The sequence below is a fragment of the Zootoca vivipara genome, chromosome 7 (assembly GCF_965207765.1).
Source record: "Zootoca vivipara chromosome 7, rZooViv2.hap1.1, whole genome shotgun sequence".
Taxonomy (NCBI): Eukaryota; Metazoa; Chordata; class Lepidosauria; order Squamata; family Lacertidae; genus Zootoca; species Zootoca vivipara.
Window position 1 is genome coordinate 68701254 of NC_142590.1, and position 20488 is coordinate 68721741.

The window sequence follows — 20488 nt, forward strand, 5'->3', positions numbered from 1 at the left end:
GTTTTGCTTTTTACTGGAACCCTGAGATTCACAAAACGAACTGGGTGCAAAATATTGGTTGGAGACAGACTGGAAAAGCTGGTTGGGTGGCAAAGTCAGTTATCTACCACAAGAGCCATAAGTGGACATACAAGTATACATCAGAGTTACTGTAAATCAGGTATTCTAAAACAGGAAATCTTCTTATTGCTGCTATGGTAAACAATTGCTAGTCAGAACCCTTCATCAATCCGCAACCAATCATCTAGCAATCTGCCAGGAGATCCCAATCAATATTTGCCCAGCCCTGCTGTAGACAGTTCTATAAATATTAAAACTATTTATTATGATCTCACACTGTTACAATGGTTACTGAATTTTGAAGTCCTGCAAATATATATTCCGAAATGGTTAGGAAGCAATTACCATTTATTTGTTGTAAAAAATAAATAATAATAAGTCTTGCCTTTCAGCTTTGAACATATTTCAAGGCAACTTGACAAAGCATGACATACATGTGTAGAAATGAGAATATTTCAATGCAAAGGTGCTTTGTCTGGGTTTCATGGAAATGTAATGATTTGAAGTTATCGTTTCCAAAACACTTTGCACTGTATTTCATCAAACTTGCTCACTACAGCATGGCAGGCCTAATACTTGGCAATGCATTCCTCTGCATGTCCATGCAGAAGTAAACACCGCTGAGTTCAGTGGGATTTGCTCCCAGATAAAGTGTTACAGAATTGCTGTCTGGACAAAGTGCCCAGAGGAAGCCAGCAAAGGTGCTGAAGAACCGGAATATCCAATCGTACGAAGAAAAGCTGAAGGAGTTGCATATGATTTTTAACCTGGAAAAGAAATTATTAAGCAGTATGTGATAAGCCATCTTCAGCTATTTGAAGGGCTGCCTTATGGATGATGAAGCACATTTGTTTTTGGTTGTTCTGGATAGGGTCTAAAATAACAGGTTCCACCTCCAGTACTGAAGGTGGCATGCCTCTTGAATTCCAGTTGCTGAAAATCACAAGCGAGAAGAGTGCTGTTGCACTCATGTCCTCCTGGCTGAGGGCTTCCTACAGGCACCTTGTTGGCCCCTGTGAGAACAGAATGCTGTGCTAGATGGATCTTGAACTTGCTCCAGAGGTGACTTCTTAATCTAATTCTTAATGGAGGGGCAATCCCATGGGTAAGGCAGCCTCTAATTTCAAAATTTAAAAAATACCCAATGGATGGAAATACCGCAACAAAAAGCGTGCTGCAAAACATCAGTGTCATACAATTCTCCTCTTCAGAGCTCCTGCATGGTTGATTAGCAAGTGAATCCCCCCAACCAAAAAAAAGCAAAGTTTAGCGTCCCTCGGCTGGGCGGAGGCGGCCGAGGTCACCGCGGCTGCGATACCAGCCTGCGCCACAAGGTGGCGGGGCCGAGACTGGTGTTTGCTTTAACTGCGGAGGGAGGGATAAAGGAAACATCTCTTAATTAAGAGAAAGAAAAGTCGGGTGGGGGGGATTTTTCATGTGTCTATGCTTTTATTCCGTACGAGGAAAGAGCAGGGAATGCTAGAATCCTGCGCAGGCAAAAGCTGTGCGTTGGGGGGAAAGAAAATACCAACGATTTATGTCCCCAGGAAGTTTCTGGCTTTTAAAAGTTTCTTTAATAGCTTTGTTTAAACTCCTGCACCCAACCAGCAGAGAAGGGCGTCCTTGGCGTCGCTTGCAGCCTTATAAAGGAAGCTGCGTCTCCATCCTCTCCATCTGCTGCTCCCGGCACCGCGAAGCTTCTGTTGCTTCTCCCGGTTCCCCTCCTCCCCAGCCCGACATCATTTCATCTATATAAGGCAGAATCCTCGCTTCCCGTCCTCTTCTCCCCGTCTCCAGCCCCGCGTCCCCCGGCTGGGCTCCTGCCACCCGCACAGCTCGGCATTTTTTCGCCTTGTATGGCCAAATCCTTTGGGGGTGGGAGGGAACCGTTTGGGGAAAGTCTCGGCTCCATTGGCCGCCTCGTCCGCCCGATCCCGCTCTTTCCACACCAGGGCGATTAAAAACAACACAACTAGAAGTCGCATCTTCTCTGCGGGGATCGTGGGGGGAAGCGCTTTTCTCTGCCGGCTTGGAACAAGTTTCTGTGTGACAGGTAAGCGCCCTTCCTTGGATTTCCTTTGTTCCGTGAGGACGGGGCTGGTGGGTGGTCAAGACCAGGTTAGGGGCGAGAATGCGGGATAACTTGCTGCATATGACCCAGCCACTCATTAATCCGAAGTAACTAGTCCCTGTTGTCTTTGCTGCGGCAAAAGTAACTAGTCCCTGTTGTTTTTCGTTGTAAGAAACTAGCTGGCCTCCCCTGGAAATTTACTGCCTACTGGTTTCAAGACGCATGAGGTGTATTAGGAATAGTGACTCTAGGAAAGGAAGGTTTCTGGATATTTATTTCAGCCTTCCCCAAGCTGGTGCCCCCCGGAGATGTTTTGGACTACAACCCCCAGCAGCCCCGTTGCCCTACTTGCATGGGAGCTGTAACCCAATGCATCAGCAGTGCTCCTGGTTGAGGAAGTTTGATTTCCTTATTGTTCAAGGCAGCATACACAGTCCTCGCCCTCCATTACACCACTGCAACCCTCCAGTCGATTATGTTAAGCTGGGAAAGACAGAGGAGATGAGAGGAGAAACAGGTCCTGAACCACACAGTGAGCATCATGGCTGAGTGGGGATTTGATCTTGAGTTTCCGCAGCACAGGTTCAACACTTTAACCACTGCACCCCACTGTCTCTTAGTCGTCAGGTGGGATCCACTTTTGACACTCCTTAAGCACTTTGCCTTGAGTATAGCAGCGTTGTCCCCCAATGCAGAGCCCTCCTGATGTTTCGGGCTTCAATTCTTTCAGCTCCAAACAACTGGGAAGGAGTTTACCCAAGAAGTGCACAAGCTGTGGGATGTGATGTGGCCATCTCTTGATTTTTTGAAAGGTTTCCCTAACTTCCAGCATACCCCCCCCCACTGGGCAGGAGAACAGGGCAATGTCTTGTAGGCCACCTGTTCACCTTCTCAATACAAGAAATCCGGAGTTAGAGCATCCCCAAAACATAGCTCCCCATCCTCTGCAAGCGACAAGCCTCCCCACATACCCAAACAAGGAAAAATGTGTTTCAGAGAAAGAAATGCCAGCTGATACTGGAACAAGTGTGGGTCAAGTGCACTGGGGTTGCACAACGACCCATTTGCTCGTCTCCAGAATCTGTCATCCAGCCTAGCAGCAGGAAGCCTCACCGCGCAGTGACAGAGCAACTGCTTGGCCTGCAGAAGGTTGCAGGTTCAGTTCCCGGCAGCTCCAGTGCAGGGCTGGGAATGCCACCTGCCAGTCAGTGTAGCTCTGCTGCCAGTCAGCAGTCAGTACTGAGTTACATGGACCAGTGGTCTGGCTTGCTATGTTCTAGTGATCAGCGCAGTCAGTGTTTCACGTTGAACTGATTATATACCTGACATTAAACAAATAATCTTCTAGCGGAGGGCACCCTTAAAAGAGTCCTCAGGTACACCCCTGGAAGACCTCATCACTAGTCCTCCCCTAAGTGTAGAATCTTGGCTGGCTGTGAGGGGTATCTGCTTACTCATGCACTCTGCACATGCTCAGAAGGGCCCTTTTTATTACTACTTTGCATGTTCGGAAGTTGAGAGAGACACTGAAAAGCAGTTCCAGGGCTGATGCCCGGGAGCAACTGAGCTCTGTCGACAGTGATCTGTGCGGTCCACACAGCTGGCTTTGTGGGTCTGGAGCAGAAATGAAATGGCTCTCTTCTGGTCTCTACCCCATCCTCCCATTGCAGGCCAAACAAAAAGCAAGGAAAGACATTGACCTGAAGAATTATGACACACCACTGCCATACTATGAGGTTTTCTCTGTCCATCATCAGAGGGGAAGGGCCATAGCTCAGTGGCAGAACATCCGCTCTGCATGCACAAGGTTCCAGGTTCAATCCCTGGCATCGCCAGGTAGGGGTGGGAGAGACTCCTGCCTTGCCGGGGGTTGAGCTCAATGACCCTTGGGGTCTCTTCCAACTCTATGATTCTGTGACTCCTTGTCTGAAACCCTGCAGGCTTGCTGCGAGTCAGTTTTGAGCTAGATGGACTAATGGTATGACTCAGAAAAAGGCTCTTCCTATCTGGGTAGGTAGCAGCGAAGGGGGCATTTACTGAATGAATGCATACAGCAAACATGGGATGTTACCAATAATAATAATAATAATAATAATAATAATAGCCTGGTGTGCAATGGGATATCCAGGGGGTGGGGATGAAGTGCCCTAATTCCACAGAAGCAGGTTTTTAAACAGTGTACAGTATATCTAGAGAGATGGTGTGGTGAACAGCATGTCAGATTGAGGTTCAAATCTCTAGGACACAGGAGGGCAGCCCACAGCCCACAGGCTATATGCAGCCCACGCAGGGCCTCTCTGCTGCCCACCACAAGTTCACTAACCCTCCCCTGTCACCCCCAAAATAGGAGTGTGGGAAACTGCCTTTTGCTGAGTGACACCGTTGGTTGATTCAGCCCAGTGTTGTGTACACTGACTGGCCACAGGTCTCTGGGATTTCAGCCAGGGCTCTCTCGCAGCCTGGAGATGCTGGGGATTGAAGCTGGGACCCCCTGCATGCAGAACATGTGCTCTGCCACGGTCTTGAAGTGTACAGCTGGGTCAAGGGAAGGGAAGGGAGTGGTAGCAGTAGCTGGCCAATTCAGTGCCATTTTGAGTTTGCAACCTCACGTCGTGGTGCTCTTGACCTGCTAGTGTGGGTATACCAAAATCCTGCTGCCAAATAATATTCTTTTGCCTTAATTCAGCTCACAGTGGATTTATTTTTTGTCTCAGCTGCAAAAGCAACAGGTCAAATTCCTAACATCCCAGTCCTATGACTCCAGTCCAACAAAGGCAGAACAAAACAGTGGCTTGCAACACCACTGCAAAATCAGCATCTAACCTGGGGGGGAAATCCCAGTACACTGATACCGTCAGGGCCATGCAAGTTCTTTTGGGTGCCAGCACAGGACATTTTACTCCCTGAAGCCAAGTCCTAATGGGGCCGCCTGCCCTGCTGCAGTCACTTTTTTTTTTTAAAGAATAAAGTATTGATGCACTATTCAGGCACCAATCCTTGCCTTCATCTCCTCCACCTCTGCTATTGTCTGTAAATTCACCCTACTGCATGCCTAGGCTGGTCCAGGTCTTCTCGATGGGTAAAAGCAAATGAGCACTCTCAGTAGCGAAGGAAGGGGTGTGCGGTGGGTGCGGACTGCCCCGGGTGTCATCAATGAGGGGGGTGACAAAATGGCAAAAATATGTGTTTTGGGGCTAAAATAACTCCCGCACCCACCACACGCCCCTTCCTACGCCACTGCAAGAGCACTCTCCCCTTGAGTGATTTCCAGAAACCAGAAGCATTGCTGCCTCCAATTTTGCAGGCAGAGCATACTAGTAGCCTTCGACAGCCCCCTCCTCCATGAATCTGCCTAATCCAGAGGCGTAGCTAGGTGAGGTGGGGGGCACTGGGTGTCACACCGCGGGGCCTGCAGTGTGCCTTAGCCACACGTCTCTCCTGATTGGGGAGGTGTCGGTGGACTGCCTGCAAGCTCCATGCTGCTTTTTCAAGCAGCTTGGGGCTTGTGTCTGCCCACCGCCTCAGCCGCCCTACAGCTGATGGGGAGGCTGCGGAGAGGCTCCACACAGCCCGCCCTGCCCTGGCTCACCCCGCCCCCATGGGCGGTTTGTGCTGCCCCCGACTGCAGGGCGCGTGCGCCGTTCCAGGCACCCGAGCGGCTAGCTATGCCGCTGCTCTCATGCAGCCAGTTTTTTTTTATCAGGGAGATGTATCATTTATATTCTCCATTTGACAGAAGAAAATACTTGTCCTGTAGCCAGGAGCAGGTCATTTAGAATAGGTCAAGCTGAGTTGAGATACCTTTTTATAGACGAAAGATATTATTTTCTTTTTTGGAAACTTCTTCCTTTATTTTGAATGTTTTTTTTATAATGTTTTTATTAGAATTTTCAAAAATACAACAATAATATAAAAAGAAATAAAGCAGAAAAAAGGAAAAGGAAAAACAAATACATATAAAGCACAAATTCTTATATCACTTCACATTGTATATTGGGACCTCCTCGGGTTCCCCTCCCTGTGGTTCTTTAGCACAATTATACTTAGCAAATTCTATACCATTTTAATCACCTTGCATAGTCTTATTTTCTTCCTTTCATATATCATATTCATAAATTCCACAGTCTATTTACAACTTAATTTCTGATCTAGTACATTACTTTAGCATGTTTTTTTAAATACAATTTGAAATCTTTCCATTCTTCTTCCATTGCTTCCTCCCCCTGGTTGCGGATTCTTCCGGTCATCTCAGCCAATTCCATAAACTCCATCATCTTCATCTGCCAGTCATCAATCGTTGGTAGTGTTTGTAATTTCCAGTTCTCCTTTATTTTGAATGTTATGCACACAAAATATTGAGAGCTAGTGGAGACCTGATCAGAACCTCATCTTTAGCACAAACTCGTTTTGATCCAAAGATAGATAGGGGAACATGCGGGCCTCTGGATATAGTTGGACAATAACTCCCATCGGCCCCAGCCTGCTGGATGGGATCTGTGTCACCTGCGACTCAGTAGGAAATATCCAGGGACACTGGAGAGCTGGAAACAAATCACGGTAGTGATACAAAAACAAAATGTGTTTCTGGGTGCTTCCCAGACAGAAGCTTAATACTGTAATCATTCAGGTGTTGCAAACTGGTTGTTGGCAGCTTAACTGGAGTTTTCCTGGAATGGGTGAAATCCTGATTAAAAGTGGGAGGGGGGAATATCGGGTGGCATTTTGATGCCAATGACGTGTGGATGCTGCAAAAAATGTTTGTTTGTTTTTTTAAAAAAATTCCATGCCCAAGGGGGACTGCCAATCCCACAACTGACACCCAATCTGGCTGCATCCCAGAGTTCCCTCTGTGACTGATGGAAGAAAGATGTCTGTGCGTGATCCCAGATGCACCTGTTTGTGCATATGGAACCTCTGCCTGAGTGTGTTTCTGAAGGAGGAACCTGCTTCTCAAGAGGGATTGCAGTAATGCGGGTCCCCCCAAACACAGCCCCTAAGGAATGCAGGAATGGTTCACATCGCTTATTGGCTCTTGGCTTCTGCTCCCTGCAAGTTCCTCTGTGATACGGCTAATGGAAAGGAGGCACCAGGCAGCTGGTGACAAATGTAATGTTGGGTAAAGTCCCACTCCAGGCAGGAGGACAAAAAGGCTTTTATCCTCTTTGTAGTGGGAGGTGTATCGTAGCCTTGAACTAATCATCTTGCCCCCCTTGTCTTCCTGGGGCTGGCAGAAAAGAGCTCCTCTCTTAGCCTGTGCTAACAAGCTAGCCTTTGAGCTCCGCAATCATTGTCTGGGGGCAGGGCTGCTCTCCCTCTCTCCCTTCATCTACCCTTCTCAGGATTGCTAAACAGCAACTTACTCACTCCCAGCATAACTGCTGGGCATGCTCTTATCAGCTACCTAAATGCATATTGTTGTTGTTGTTGTTGTTTTTTAAAAAAAATTCCCTGGAGTTAGAGAAGAACAAGGAGCTGGGCATTTTTAGTCCTTGAATGTGTGTGGCTCTTTAGCAGGTACACACACACACACACACACACACACAGAGAGAGAGAGAGAGAGAGAGAGAGAGAGTTTCCCACAAAGGACTGCATTGCACAGAAAGGAGCATCGGGCCTATACTAAGACTCTGACCAAGCATCACTTTACACCAGGAAGGGATTTACACACACGCACACGCACACACACACTGCTAAGTGGAACTGGACAAAAGCAGACCTGAATTTAGTTAGCCATGGCAGTTTCTGGAGAGGGAAGGAAATTGTTGTGTCATGCCTTCCAGATACTGACTAAGCTTGAGAGCAGGGCTGGCCCTACCATTAGGCAGAGTGAGGCAACTGCCTCAGCCAGCAAATGCTTGGGGAAGGAGGCAGTAGCCTCTTGGCTGTTTCTTCTGAGCCCCCTGGCCAAAACCCCATGCCTGCACCCACTGCCCTTAACTGGCTTCCTGCCAGTATTAATATAATATTCAATTGCTGTTCCAGCCTGCATGTGGACTGGGGGTGCCATCTTGGGGGTGCCCCAGCAGCAAAATGTGCCTTGAAGCAGTCCTGCTTGAGAATTATAGAATTATAGAGTTGGAAGGGATCACAAGGATTATCCAACCCCCTGCAGTGCAGGAATCGTTCGCCCAATGTGGGACTTGAACCCACAACCCTGGGATTAAGAGGCTCATGCTCTACCAATTGAACTATCCCAGGAATGGAGCAAACTAATCCAAGCCCTGAGTGGAGATTCCCAGTACCTCCAGCTAAGGTTAGGAACGTGACCTGCCTGAAACCCTGGATAGCCGTTGCAAGTCAGTGTGTAGACAATATTCAGTTAAATGTTGCCAGTGGTCTGCCTATGTTCCTGTGAGGTCGAAAGAGTGTGTGTGTGTGTGTGTGTGTGTGTGTGTGTGTGTGTGTGTGTAAAATATGGGCATACTACATATATACGATACAGATATAGATATTTAAAATTTCCTGTCCGTTCTTCTGAAGAACTGGGAGGGAGCCTCTAATCCTTCTTAACAAGCTCTAGCTGTAGGAAAGAGCACAGATCCACATGCCACTCTTTGCCTGGCTAGACAAAGCGGGTGGGGAAAGGAATGCTAAGAATCTGCTGGGAACAGATAATTTCCTGCTTATTCCGGAGTAGGCCTAGCGCCTGCATCTTACTTGCAAGCCTGTCCTTATGAAAATAGAATCAAAGAAAGACTAAGGGTCGGTCCTTTAGAGCAGTGGCCTTCAACCCCCAGGCCACGGACCGGTAGCGGTCCGTGAATCAATTGGTACCGGGCCGCCTAAGGATCATTAAATACAATTAAATTAAAATTATTAAATCAAAACAATCTAAATAAAATATAAACAATAAACGCCCCCCCCCTCAGCGGGCCACAGTAAAATTATCAAACGTTGACTGGTCCGCGGTGATAAAAAGGTTGGGGAGCACTGCTTTAGAGCAGTGGTCCTCAACCTTGGGCCTCCAGATGTTTTTGGCCTACAACTCCCATGATCCCTAGCTAGCAGGACTAGTGGTCAGGGATGATGGGAATTGTAGTCTCAAAACATCTGGAGGCCCAAGGTTGAGGACCACTGCTTTAGAGGGAAGGATCTCCTGCTGGAAATTGCCCCAAGTTTCTGAAGGTATTGCTTCTGTCTCGCTAAGAAATCAGACACCAGCAGTGTAATTCTCTGCACATCTGCTTAGAAGGAAGTCCCACTGAGTTCCATGGGACTTACTCCCAGGTAGATGTGTATACTAGGACTGGAACCTAAATGAGTAGCAAGTAGCCTTGCCATTTCTCTCTCCCTTGTCTGTCTCCCCCCCCCCAAAAAATTAATAATCTGGGTTTGTGTATCTTTAACAGCTGATTGTCAGGCAGATAGTAAAGAGCAGAGGCTTTCACTATCCCCTATAACTGCATGCTGCTGCTTATGTTGAATTTCCTGGGTAAACTCTCAGGCATTAGGCTAGATGGGAACAATGTATATGCAAGCACAGGGTATCTCTCCCCACTCTAGCAATGGCGAGTTCTGGTGCAGTGAGCCCATTCTGAAGAATGGGAAGCAGGTTTGTCGCAAGGCTAGACACAGTTTACGCTGGTGATTGCAATGGGCCACCGTTTGTGTGCAGGCATGCTTTTTCTGTTGCTTCCAAATGTCTCAAATGTGTCATCATCCCCATCCCACCAAAGGCAGCCCTGTTTGTTGTTGTTTAGTCGTTTAGTCGTGTCCGACTCTTCGTGACCCCATGGACCAGAGCACGCCAGGCACTCCTGTCTTCCACTGCCTCCCGCAGTTTGGTCAAACTCATGTTCGTAGCTTCGAGAACACTGTCCAACCATCTCGTCCTCTGTCGTCCCCTTCTCCTAGTGCCCTCCATCTTTCCCAACATCAGGGTCTTTTCCAGGGAGTCTTCTCTTCTCATGAGGTGGCCAAAGTATTGGAGCCTCAGCTTCACGATCTGTCCTTCCAGTGAGCACTCAGGGCTGATTTCCTTCAGAATGGATAGGTTTGATCTTCTTGCAGTCCATGGGACTCTCAAGAGTCTCCTCCAGCATCATCCCCATCCCACCAAAGGCAGCCCTGTTTAGGGAAGGTTTTTTATGTTTAATGCTGTATTGTGTTTTTAATATTTGGTTGGGAGCCGTCCAGAGTGGCTGGGAAACCCAGCCAGATGGGCAGGGTGTAAATAAACTATTATTATTATTATTATTATTATTATTATTATTATTGCAGAAGCTCAGGAATGGATTCCCAGCTTGCCTTGGATGGTATCTGCAATACAAAGATTTGAATAGTTTACCAAAACTCTTCAAGATGCCTTTTAAAGATGGTTGTTTTAGTCAGGAGATTCAGAATACAGCATTTGCCGAAGGCAGGGAAGTGGGGGGTGGGGAGTATTGTGGCATCAGATCTTAAATCCTTCAGATAACATATCCAAAATGTGAAATGATTAAACATTAGGGCGACCAGATGGAAAGGAGGATGGGGCTTCCATCATCAATACAGAAGGAGTGGTGTATTGGAAGAGGGATGAAGCACTCTCAATTATTACACAGCCAGGACAATGGTGGCATCTCTTGGGGCACTCTGTGCATATCCTCTGCATGCCAAGAAATTAGGGTGGCTCCCCCCCCCCCGAGAAAAACCCACCAGAAAAGTCAAGCAGAGCAAGAGACAGGTGCCGTGAATATGCATGGCTAAGGTTTCGATGGGCACTTTGGAAATAATGTTTTTGAGTGCACACAATAAATTACTGGATGTTCAAATGAACCCACTGACAATTCTTCACATATATATATATATATATAATGTAAGACCAGAACATCAGAATTTAGTTAGGGGTTTGTTAACTGCTGCTAAAATGTTAATTGCTGCTAAACGTGTGCTCCAATAATTCCAATGAAATGAAAATGGTTTATTAAAATAATGAAATTAATGTTTAATAATAATAATAATAATAAATTTTTATTTATACCCCACGCTCCCCAGACACGGCTGAGCTCAGAGCAGCTAACACCAAATATAAAACAACTAGTTAAAATACTACTCAACAACAAGACTAAATACATTGAAATTAAAGTTAAAAATTAAAGGAAAGTAGGCACAAAAGTGAGTGATTTGAGAATTGGCAATCTACCTTATTTAGTACATGAAATCAGAACGTGTTAGAATTATTGAAAGCCTTTTCACTGCTATCAAAAGTAATTATCTGTTTGCCTACTTAAAAGATAGAAATGATATAATATTTCTAAAATGAGGTAATAGTATTTTAAAGAACATATTATCTATATTTGTGCTATATAATAGTGAAGATACATATTTAATGTAGGAAGATATTTAAAAAGGCTCAAAGAATAAGTATTATAAGCAATTATAAGTCTGTTTTGTTTTTCCTAGTCCCCCTCCAAAAACTCCACCAAGATGTCGAGCAAACGGGCCAAGGCAAAGACTACCAAGAAGCGCCCTCAGCGTGCGACTTCCAATGTCTTCGCCATGTTTGACCAGTCGCAGATCCAGGAGTTCAAGGAGGCTTTCAATATGATCGACCAAAACCGTGACGGATTCATAGACAAGGAAGATCTGCATGACATGCTGGCATCTCTCGGTAACAAAGCAGCATTGAGTCAAATGCCGTTTCAGTGTGAGCTGGCATGGCTCCAGGGCTATGAGCGTGAGCTGTGAACCAGGAAGCCCTCCCTTTCAATCTCACCTCGGTCAAGAACTTAGTAGATACCGTGTTCCTCCGAAAATGAGACACCGTCTTATATTTATTTTCCCTCAAAAAACACACACACTATGGCTTATTTTCAGGGGATGTCTTATGTTTTTTCCTCCTCCTCCTGCCGCGGCCGGCATTGCTGCTGCGCCTATCACCATGCCTTATTTTTGGGGTGTGGCTTATATTCCTTGAATGCTTAAAAATCCTGCTATGGCTTATTTTTATGACTACATCTTAAAATAGGGGAAACAGGGTAGTCTTAAGGCGGGGACAGGTAACCTCTGTCTCTCCAGAGGTTGCTGCACTACAGCTCCCGTGATGATTCCCAACCATTGACCAGGCTGGTTAAATAGTTAGTTTGCTTGTTTTATTAAGCCTACATTTAAATTGAATTGAATTGAGGAAAGTGGCAACTGTTGGTGTTGCTAAAACAACTGGATGTCAGAAACCTTTGCCAAGCTACTGCAAAGCAGCCAGAGATCTACCAGAGACCCTCATCTGCATTCTGGCCGTCTCTGCTCAAAGCAACTCATCTTGTAATGATGGTGCCAATACGTTTACATTAGCGATGAGGTTCCTGTGGCCCCTGCTTTAATCTCATGTTGCCCTAGAGGCACCTTAGACCCATTCTTGCTCTCTGGATCACAGTAGAGGATGGCCCATTGGGGTGAGTCAGGCACTTTCCTACCAACACCATTCTGCCCCCAGGTACCCTGCACTTGCTTGCCTTCTTACTTTCAGCCATTCCAGGCACTGCCTGTCATTTTAGTCTCAGTGTTTCCCTTGTGGAACGTAGCACAGAGATGGATTTAGCGCAGTGCAACCAGTTCTACTCCACTGGGCGCTGAGCCTAGGAGGAGCCACAGGGTGCCGTAACTATGACATAGTGAAATGAGCAGAATGGAGGGTGAAAGGCAGGGGTGCACACCAAATTTGGGGCTCGCACAGGGTGCAGCTGAAATTTGAAAGACCAAAGTCTGCCCCCCGAGTAATAGGGCGGAGGACGAGGACAAAACTAGAATTACTTGGCTCTGTTGGTTATTGGCTGTGGCCAATGGCCAGCACTTATAGACAATCCCTCTGGGAATTGCTTTGCCTCCTCCATTGTGTGTGAGAGAGAGGGAGAGAGAGAAGGAGCCATGGCTGTTACGCAGTGAATCAGGAGGTGGGGTGGGAGCTTTGCAGCAGAGACAGATTTAGGGCAGCGTGACCGGTTCACCCACACTGGGCACTGAGCTGAGGGGGGCGCTGCAGGGCACTGCAACTGTGATGTAATGCACACACAGAAAGGAAGGCGAAGAGGGGGCACCAAATTTTAGCCTCACACAGGGTGCTGTTGAAATTTGAAAGATCAAAGAACACCCCTGCTTGCAATAAGCCATGGAATATGAGGGAATGTATTCAGTATCGAGAAAAGAAAGTTATTCGCACGTAGTTAAACTATGAAATCTGATCCCACAAGAGGCAGTGATCCACATCTTGAAACTAAGAGGAAACAACATGGGGTGGGAGAACTTGGTGTTCATTTTAACAAGCCAAAAGAAGTCTGATTGCCAGGCCTAGCCTTTTATTCCCAGAAACTCCCCCTGCCCCAGAAACCCAGGTCAGTTGCTAAATCAGGCAGGGCAAAGCAAAAACTTGCTCAAATGGCCAAGGGTGAGAGACGATGGGAGCTGCAGCCTAGCAACATATGGGGAGCCACAGGGCCCTCATCTCCCTTGCTCAAGGCTTCAGGCAGTTCTGAGTACCATATTTTTCGCTCCATAAGACGCACCTGACCAAAAGACGCACCTAATTTTTAGAGGAGGAAAGGGGGAAAGCCCTGGTTTTTGGGGGATCAGCTCAAAGTTGTGCACCTTCTTGCAGCTTCTTTTGCAAATGGGAAAAGCCCCATTTTGGGGGGACCAGCTCACAGTTGTGCAGCTTTTTTGCAGAGGGGGAAAGCTCCTTTCCTTTGAGCATCAGCTCGAAATTGTGCAGCTTCTTTTGCAAAAAAGAAAAGCCCCATTTTGGGGGGGATCAGCTGCAACTTTTTTGGGGGGAAAACTCCATTTTTGAGGATGAGCTCAAAGTTGCTGAGCTTACCTTGCAAAGGAAAAATATCCTGTTTTTATGGGGTTCAACTAATCCAATCCAATCCAATCCATATTCAAATTAAGGTTGTACGCACAGCATCCATTTAAAGCACATTTAAAATATATGACTTTTCCTCAAAGAATCATGGGAACTATAGTTTGTTAAGGCTGCTGGAAACTGTTGCTGTATGAGGCTTAAACTATCTTTTTGGGGGCTGGGGGTGTGCTTTAAATGTATAGTATGTACACAGCCTGAGTCTAGTTGCGATCTTATGGGTGCTGCATCAAGCCATATTGTTTATTCATTTTGTTCTCCTCTTTAACCCCTGCTTTGCATAATCCAGCCTGTGAAAGAATTAGGAAGAACTCAAAATTATGATCACTGTTTTGTGACTTCCTGGTTGGTCCTAAAAAAGGGATTGTCCAAATTGTGGAATTTGGGACAAACTAAGAACAGATTCAGCTTCTGGCAGACAGGCTTATAGTCATCCCAAGCATACTCGGTCTCAGTGTGGTGACAGTTGTGGGCTGAAAGGGTCCTCTGTGAATATCCACTTCACAAAGGCCAGCCTGCATTCTGAACACTCACCGAACCATTGTCAAGCTCATTTCAAGGCCAGTAAATTCATCCTGGGTAGAGAGGTTGTGGAGACTATAAATCAAGGAAATAAAATGGTTGAGAGAACACCTGAATGCATGGATAGGAATCAGGAAGTCATCTGATTAGCAAGCCTCCCCCCCCCCAACACTCAATCTCTTATCAAACAACACACCACCTCGCAAGTCAATTTTGCTATGTTATTTTCCATTCAACAGCCTAACAGCCCATGGATAGAAGCTACGCGGGTGGCGCTGTAGGTTAAACCACAGAGCCTAGGGCGGCGGTTCGAATCCCTGCGACAGGGTGAGCTCCCGTTGTTCGGTCCCAGCTCCTGCCAACCTAGCAGTTCGAAAGCACGTCAAAGTGCAAGTAGATAAATAGGCACCGCTCCAGCAGGAAGGTAAACAGCGTTTCCGTGTGCTGCTCTGGTTCGCCAGAAGCGGCTTAGTCATGGGGTTCCGGTTTCCGCCTGCAGGAATGGCGGACCTGTTTTCCATCTCTCTGACCTTCGTAAGGAATTTGGCGGTTGCTAGGGGAGTAAATGGCAACCCCCTACCCTCTCCGGGGGTTACGGAGAGGGGCCGCTGGCCCGCGATGCCCCCAGACCCACTCCGACTGTTTTTGGAGTGGGGGGAGCTTGGGCTGAGCACTTACGACGGCCAGGACTCCCGGACGCTAATCTGCATGGCGGGGATTTCCATGGTTAAAGAAGATAATTAGGCTTAAATCTATGGACATACTTCAGAAGGAGGGGAAGAAGCGCTGTTTACTGCTGAGAATTTTATGCTGCTGAGCGAGAGGAGTCAAAGAATGTACGGCATCTGGAAGAAGGATTGATGGGGACGGAGCGATAAGGGAAGCAAGTTTTTATTTTTTCTTCATATTGTTGCCTCGTATCTTCCCGGACGCGATGTCCTGGCTTGTTTGGAGTGAAAGAGAAGCAAAAGACTGTGTGAGTTGAACTCTATAGCTGTTGTTACTGAGCATATTTCTTAAAGATGTGAAGTTGCCGATGAGAAAAGCCCCCCCCTAGTCAGACGGAAGGAGTCCTGGACGCGTTCGGAGGATTTATGAGCTGTGACGCACTTTAAATTGGAGCAGCGACCTGAAGCTAAGTTCAGCTATAGGGCAAGGAGATCCATTAATTTACCAAGAGTTCATGGTTGGATGTTTGGGTCTCCTGCCTGAAAAAGCTGTAAATTCTATAAAGATAAATAAATCGTAAATCTTCATGGCTATGAGAGAAAATGAAAGTGATTTGAGCCTTTTAAGATGGCGCTGCTACTCCGTCGCAACAGGGAGCTCCACTAAGAAGATTTATGGGGAGGCTGGACTGATTAACTCACACAGGAGAAAGAACATCTGTGAAACTTCGTTTGACATTTATCTCAGCAGCTGGAACAATTGGATGAAAGTGGAAAACATCTAGGTGACTGTAAGGGGAAGATTTGGAATATTATGAGCTTGGAGGACGATTTGAACTTTAGAAATAAGACGGCAGTGGACAGTTGCGAGGAATTCCCAATTTCTTGAAGCATGGGAACCCAAAAATAAATTATTTAGATGATTTGGCATAACATTCGGTTTGATTGATATATATATGTGTATAATTTGAAATATTGAATGTGATATAATTGGTTTTAATTGGAAAATTAATAAAAATATTTAAAAAAAAAAAAAAAAAAGAAGCGGCTTAGTCATGCTGGCCCCATGACCTGGAACGCCGGCTCCCTCGGCCAATAAAGCGAGATGAGTGCCAGAACCTCAGAGTCGGTCATGACTGGACCTAATGGTCAGGGGTCCCTTTACCTTTACGGCTGATTATACTTCTATACCTCCTGCCCAAGGGTAGAAGATTAAAGAGGTGACGGCCAGGGTGTGAGTCATCCCTGAGAATTCTTCTCGCTCTCCTAAGGCAACGATCCCTTGCAATGTCATCTAGCGGACTCAAGGGACAGCCCATGATATCATGTGCTGTATTCACCACCCTCTGTAGAGACTTTCTGTCCGTGGCTGTCAGCATACCACACTGTGATACAATATGAAAGGATGCTTTCTACAGTATTTCTATTTGGCATGTTTAAATCGTGGTATTTGTACAGATGACCACTAGAGGGCACTTAGGTAGATAAAAGTACATTTTAGTTTAATGTAGAGACTGATGAGCAATTCAGGAGTACTGTATTTCATCAGAATTGGGGATCCTGCGGGCATGAATGCATGCACACAGTAAACCTGAGCAGACTGGGATTTCCTCCCCATTTATTAATAAGTCATCCTGACTTGGCAGTATTTCCCTCCTCCTCCCAGGGTACTTTTCCCCTTTCAGACAGCTGTTCCTGATTTGCTCCCTTGCATTTTGACTCATCATGCTTGTCTCCTAACTTAGCCATAACCCCAGGACCTGGTTTTATAGGCCATTTACAGGGAAGCTCCTAGGAAACTTGTCTTCTACGTGAGCAAAGGGCCCTTTCAGCGTAAGGTCACAGGAGCATTTTATTGCCCTGGTTTAGTTAGGCCACTAAGAAATGTTTATATTCAGGTTTCTGTTACGAATCCCTTGCAGAGAAGGAGCAAACTTCACACTGCTAGGATACAGCCAAGGTAGTTGACCTGGACTGAGCATACTGTTAACACTTTGGGTCACTTCTCATCATTATGATTCCTTCTATCATCCACATCTTGTAAATGAGTACAAATTGAGGTGGCAATCTTATGCCCACTTATCTAAAAGCAAGTCCCATTGAACTCAGTGGAACATACTTTTGAATAGACATGACTAGGACTGCACTACAACTCCTATCATCCCTGACCCCAGGGCCTGATGGAAATAGCAGTCCAACAACATCTGGGTGGCAAGAGGTTCCCCATCCTTGGTTCTAGTTACAGGTAGGTAGCTGTATTGGTTTGCCAAGTTGAAACAAAATAAAAAAATTCCTTCCAGTAGCACCTTAGAGACCAACTAAGTTTGTCATTGGTATGAGCTTTCGTGTGCATGCACACTTCTTCAGATACCCTGTGCATGCACACTTCTTCAGATACTTCTTCAGGTATCTGAAGAAGTGTGCATGCACACGAAAGCTCATACCAATAACAAACTTTGGTATCTAAGGTGCTTCTGGAAGGATTTTTTTTATTTTGTTCCCATCCTTGGTGTAAAGACAAATGCTTACCAAAAAAAAAAAAACATTGTTGTGCTACAGCCAGAACAAGAATTAATCTTGAAGAGACAAGTGTAGGGATGGAGGATTCCAATATATTTACATTCTCCTCCTCCTCCTCCTTGTTCTTGTTACTGCTTTGCTAGGTGAATCCAGTTCCAATCCCTCAATTTCTCTCTCTCCTCCAGTCATAGACAGAGAAGGCAATGCAGTGGCCACATCTCGTGGGGCTCAAGCAGTGAGCTTGAATTGCTCAGCTGGGCCAGGGGCTTTCAAACGTGGACTAATATCTCATCCGGCTTGTGCCTTTCAGGGAAGAATCCTACTGATGAGTACCTGGAGGGCATGATGAGTGAGGCACCTGGGCCCATCAACTTCACCATGTTCCTCACCATGTTTGGAGAGAAGCTGAATGGAACTGATCCGGAAGACGTCATCCGCAATGCTTTTGCTTGCTTTGATGAGGAAGCCACAGGTATGTTCCATGCAGACCATCTCTCCATTGCAAACTGCATATTCTAAGATAGGTTGTGGCACTTGCCTCCTCCACAATCAGTTCAGACAGTCAGCTCCTGGAGGCTGGGATCTTTGCCTTTGGATTGTACTACTCAGTGAAGCACTATGTACACTGTTGTTGCCAGCAAAATAGCAATAGTGATTCAACCCTTAATAAGTGAGGAGGTATGCTTATTGGAAGGGAGACTGTCATACTGGCCTGCCTTTGCTTGGAAATGAATTAAATAAAATAAACCCTGAATATTAGGCAGGAAATAGGTATGGCCCAGTGTGGATTATTTTATTTCAAATAAAATTTGTCTGCCCATAGGCCCACAAGCCCTTGAGAAACTCTCGATAGCAGCCAAAGCATTCTTCATCTTAACTTACCTGAGGGCTGCCTCAGAAGTGACCTTCCACTAATCTCACACTTGGTTCTCCACCCCCCACCCAATCGTCTCCGCCATTCATACAGGTTTCATTCATGAAGACCAATTGCGGGAACTGCTCACCACCATGGGTGACCGGTTCACGGACGAAGAAGTGGATGAGATGTATCGAGAGGCCCCCATTGACAAGAAAGGCAACTTCAACTATGTGGAGTTCACCCGTATCCTGAAGCATGGAGCCAAAGACAAAGATGATTGAAACTAAGAGATTACAATATGCAGTTGCCCCTGTTTAAGTCCCATTCCCCTTACTCTTCCTCAAAGATTCCCTGCTGCCGTGGTCAAGTTTCAGAGTGGGCTAACCCTGAAATATTTCAACAGAATTAGCCCTACCTCTAAATAAAGAATAAGATTTTTGCATGTACACTCCCTCCCACCCACCCACACCCCAGTGTTGATCCTTTACGAAGCAACTTCTCAATTTGGAGGTCTCATTGAATAAGGTACTAGTGAAATTTGTCTTTTCAAAGGAGTCTAATTGACAGGAAAGAACCACAGCAACGCGTGGCCGGGTCAGCTAGTTGGAAATGTTTTTGAAGAGGAAGGTAGAAGGGACACTGAAGATGCAGCCACCTGTCTGGCAGTGTTCAGCACATCTGTTTGACCCTTTACGTAGAAAACTGATGCTTCTATTATTACCACTATTTATCATTTATACAGCACTTTAAACTTGCAGGGTGACTTCTCATATTTATTGTTTTCACCACCACAACTATTTGGGGTAAGACACTGTTATTCCCAGCTGGGCAGACATGTACCCAGAGCCGCACACAATACCTACAGAGGTGAGACTTGAACCCAGCTCTTCCAGATTCTAAACTGAACTCTATTATGCCAGACCATATCAGCCTTCCTCACTGTTTATGTTGTACCCATTCAAAACCCCAACAGCCTTGGGGTTGTTGTCTATCCTGATTTAGATGGCCTGGTCCGTTTTGCCCTTGTGATGCTTTGTGCACAACAAACACCTTTTCATTTGAAGATTGGCAGAGCACATCCCACACACCCCACATCTGATTCACTTGACTTTCCCTTTGTTTTCCATTTCACCCCAAATTTGTGTTGCCTGTTGGGTTGTGGCACTGGTTAAAATGAAAATGACTGCTTCACCAAGTCATCCTCTCTTTGGCCTCAAATCCAGCATTTTGTGATTTCTTGCTGGCTACTTGAAAAAGTTGAGCAGGAAGAGCACAAAAATTAAAAGCTCACCTATCCACTCTACCTTGATTTTGGAATAACTTGCTATCGTTAGTCCCTTCCTTTATGAAAAAGTATAATTTTTTTAATATAGCAGAAGACCATCTATAACCCATCCTGGCTAACTCCCCAGTCAATAAAATAAGGATGAAGGCTGTACAGTTGTTTGTTGACAATCAGACCAAAGATTTTGAAACTGAAGGGGAGAAAGGAAATTGCCTATAAAGAGCATAATATGAATATGTTTTGGCTTATTATTTAGTTTTCTTTACTGGATGTGTTTGAAAACAGATGTATTCATTATATAAACTTATTATATCTAAAGAATGGAACAAGAACTCCTTTTAGCCTTTCATGCAGCCTTCAGCTTACATACCTGAACTGAATATAGCCTAAAACGAGAAGCCAATATCATTGGGTGGTTGTGCACACATTTGCATGATCATCTAACTCAAGGAAACTCAGACTATGCAAACACTCACACGTATTAATTTGCTGAAATTAGTAAGACTAAAACCTCAAGCCTATATATGCATATTCAGTGGGAGGTCACATTTGAATTCAATGGTGCTTTGCTCAGGTAAGTGTGCACAGAACTACAGGCCACAGTGAACCGCCAAACACTTAAACACCATTGGCTTTGATGGTACACCTGGCTTTCTCTAATCATGGT

General features: G+C 45.8%; 1 protein-coding gene across 1 annotated transcript; it reads left to right on the forward strand.

Annotated features, from left to right (window-relative positions):
* Positions 1-2064: 2064 nt before the first annotated feature.
* MYL9 (myosin light chain 9) lies at positions 2065-20142 on the forward strand. The gene is made up of 4 exons (XM_035123262.3): positions 2065-2113; positions 11516-11723; positions 17988-18149; positions 18645-20142. The coding sequence occupies exons 2-4, from the start codon at positions 11540-11542 to the stop codon at positions 18815-18817; spliced, it is 519 nt and encodes a 172-aa protein (XP_034979153.1). The 5' UTR covers positions 2065-2113; positions 11516-11539; the 3' UTR covers positions 18818-20142.
* Positions 20143-20488: the final 346 nt, after the last annotated feature.